At 38.7% G+C, this 2,389-nt stretch overlaps 1 protein-coding gene across 1 annotated transcript; it reads left to right on the top strand.

Annotated features, from left to right (window-relative positions):
• The first annotated feature begins 543 nt into the window (after positions 1-543).
• On the top strand, positions 544-1,210 carry LOC132171904 (uncharacterized). Its single transcript, XM_059583314.1, has one exon. The coding sequence runs from the start codon at positions 669-671 to the stop codon at positions 921-923; it is 255 nt and encodes an 84-aa protein (XP_059439297.1). The 5' UTR covers positions 544-668; the 3' UTR covers positions 924-1,210.
• The last annotated feature ends 1,179 nt before the right edge of the window (positions 1,211-2,389 follow it).

Raw genomic sequence — 2,389 nt, 5'->3', positions numbered from 1 at the left:
AGGCTCATTGCACGACTTAATGGTGTTTCGTGCAATTACATTAATACCAGTTTGTTGGAATGTTTTCCGGGTTTGAATATCAACTACTTTAGCACGTTGCCTATGACCACCAATAATGCAGTCTAAAGGAAACCAATTAAACTGAAACGAACTGACATCAAGACAAAAAGAGACTATTTGGTAACACGTTCATATTGTGTTTAAAGTCACTCCTGGCAGGTTGTGTAGTTTCTTGAACGTTACTACATAATTATGAGTATATCTTATTTTTGCGAAAATCAGAAATATTAAACTCGAGATGGATTAAAGATGCTTAATATTCTGAGAATATTATGATACTAGTGGATGGCAATTTGTAAGACATAAAGATCAACAATTGGGATTTAATTATTTACATAATATGATACCTTTGTGTCATTGATTCTAACATGATCAAAGATTTCTTAGAATTCTTTAAATATTATTAATTTATCATCTAAAATCTGAATAATTATTATAAAATTGGATAATAGAAAGATTTTTTCTCGTCAGCACCCATCACTTCATTCCTTTTCATCGGACTCATCCGCTTGAACCACCATTTCTTAACGAACAAATTTGCAGGGAAAAAAGCACAGCAGAAAAGATAACCCCCATTAACACAACTCCAAACTTTCAAAGAGAGAGCGATGGGGGCGATAACAAGCGCAGTGATAGCAATAGCGGGGGTGGTGCTGGGCTGGATCGCCATCGAGATCGCCTGCAAGCCCTGCCTGGACCAGGGCCGCACCGCCATCGACCGCTCTCTCAACCCAGATTACGACCCCGACGACGACGTTTCCTCCAACATTCGCGCCCCTCTCAACCCCACCTCCGATTTTCAAGAGATCCTCGCCGATCCAACGCCCCCCGTTGCTTCTTCAGCTCCCGTCAAGGCCGTTTGATCACTTAACTCATCGCCCCTCTTCTTCTCTGGTATTTTCCAAACCGCCACCATACAGTTTAAAGGAAAGGAAATGAAAAGGTTTTCGCGTGTGTGTGTGTGTATCTAATGTTTTTTGTGAGTTTGAGACGCTGGTTGCTGACATGAATTGTTGGACTTCTGTTGTTGTGAATGAATCAGAGATTGTTGCTTACATGTTCGTTGTTTTGCCAATTGTATGAAAAATGTCAAGACTGATTCTATAAGAGAAGCTTTTTTTTATAAATTTGATTGTTGCTGCCAATGTTACTTATATGGGTTTGATTTTTTTTTTTTTTAGGCTCGGTATAATGGCAATTACCTCACATCCATAATGCAGGTTATGAGAAAAAATGGTGTGTTTTAGGTGAGAGTGGTCAAAGTCTTGAAAGAAAACCGGGAGTTTTGATTGTGAAATATTAATTGAAGGAAGAAATGTGAGGCCAAGATGTTGGACGTGGAGAGACAAGTAGACTTTGTGTTCTTGAAAGATTGAAGTTTAAAATGGGTTTTACTTGGGAAACATTCTTGAGCTTGGTGTTCACAGAGAAATATTGGTTATTGCTTTAGTACACAATTTGGTCTTCCTCTTTATTTTGAAGATTCCATTGATTTTGAAACTACCAATCTCTCATACACTCTCTTACCCGGTGTGCCCCTGTGTGGGATATTACTGTTCTGAGAAGGCATTAACATTTCAGGATGCATTTGTGGCACATGAATCATCTTGTTTTTGAATGTATTGCTGCTGTGTTCCATGGTATAATAGGTTTCATCATGTGCCTGTTTCTGTACTGCTTTGGTGGACAATTGGCGGAGGCTTTATCATTTATGTGTGCTATTTGTTTGCTTAACAGATTAAGTTCTTTGTTTTCTAGCATTCACTGAGTGGAGTGATCAAGGTTTTTCTAGCAAATAACAAGGTAAATTCTTAGACCAGCTCTTAATGGTGTTTCCAGGAATTAAGAGCTCCAGTCATTGATCAAAACCACTTAAAATTCATTTGGCAAAAGTTTAATGTTCTTCTTTTCTGGAAGCAACCCACTATTTTTAGTGATCTTCTTACCCATATCCCTTCACTAAAATACTTTAAAAGGCTGAGACGCATTTCAATTTGGGGTTAAGTACAAAGCCTGATTGCTGTCAAACTGCAACACAATCTGCCTGCATTGACTTTCGGTTGCAAGTTCTGAGGGAAATTAAATGCCATGTTTTCCTTGGAAAAACATTTCCCCACCTGTTATGTGTATTTTGCATGCATTTCTATCAAGGTATTTCCTTGTTGATGATGATTGGAATGCATGCTGGGGAAATTGAAATGTTGACTTCCACTTGAAGGTGTTGGGGGGTAGGATCATCTTCCCAAGCGCTTGCCATATGTAGGTTTTGTGGAAGGGCATTAAGGAAGAATTACTTCACTTGCAGCAGCTTCAGAAAGCTGTAATCGAA

This window comes from Corylus avellana, chromosome ca2 (genome assembly GCF_901000735.1).
Source record: "Corylus avellana chromosome ca2, CavTom2PMs-1.0".
In the NCBI taxonomy this organism is placed as follows: Eukaryota; Viridiplantae; Streptophyta; class Magnoliopsida; order Fagales; family Betulaceae; genus Corylus; species Corylus avellana.
This window is presented reverse-complemented; position numbering and strand designations above follow the sequence as displayed.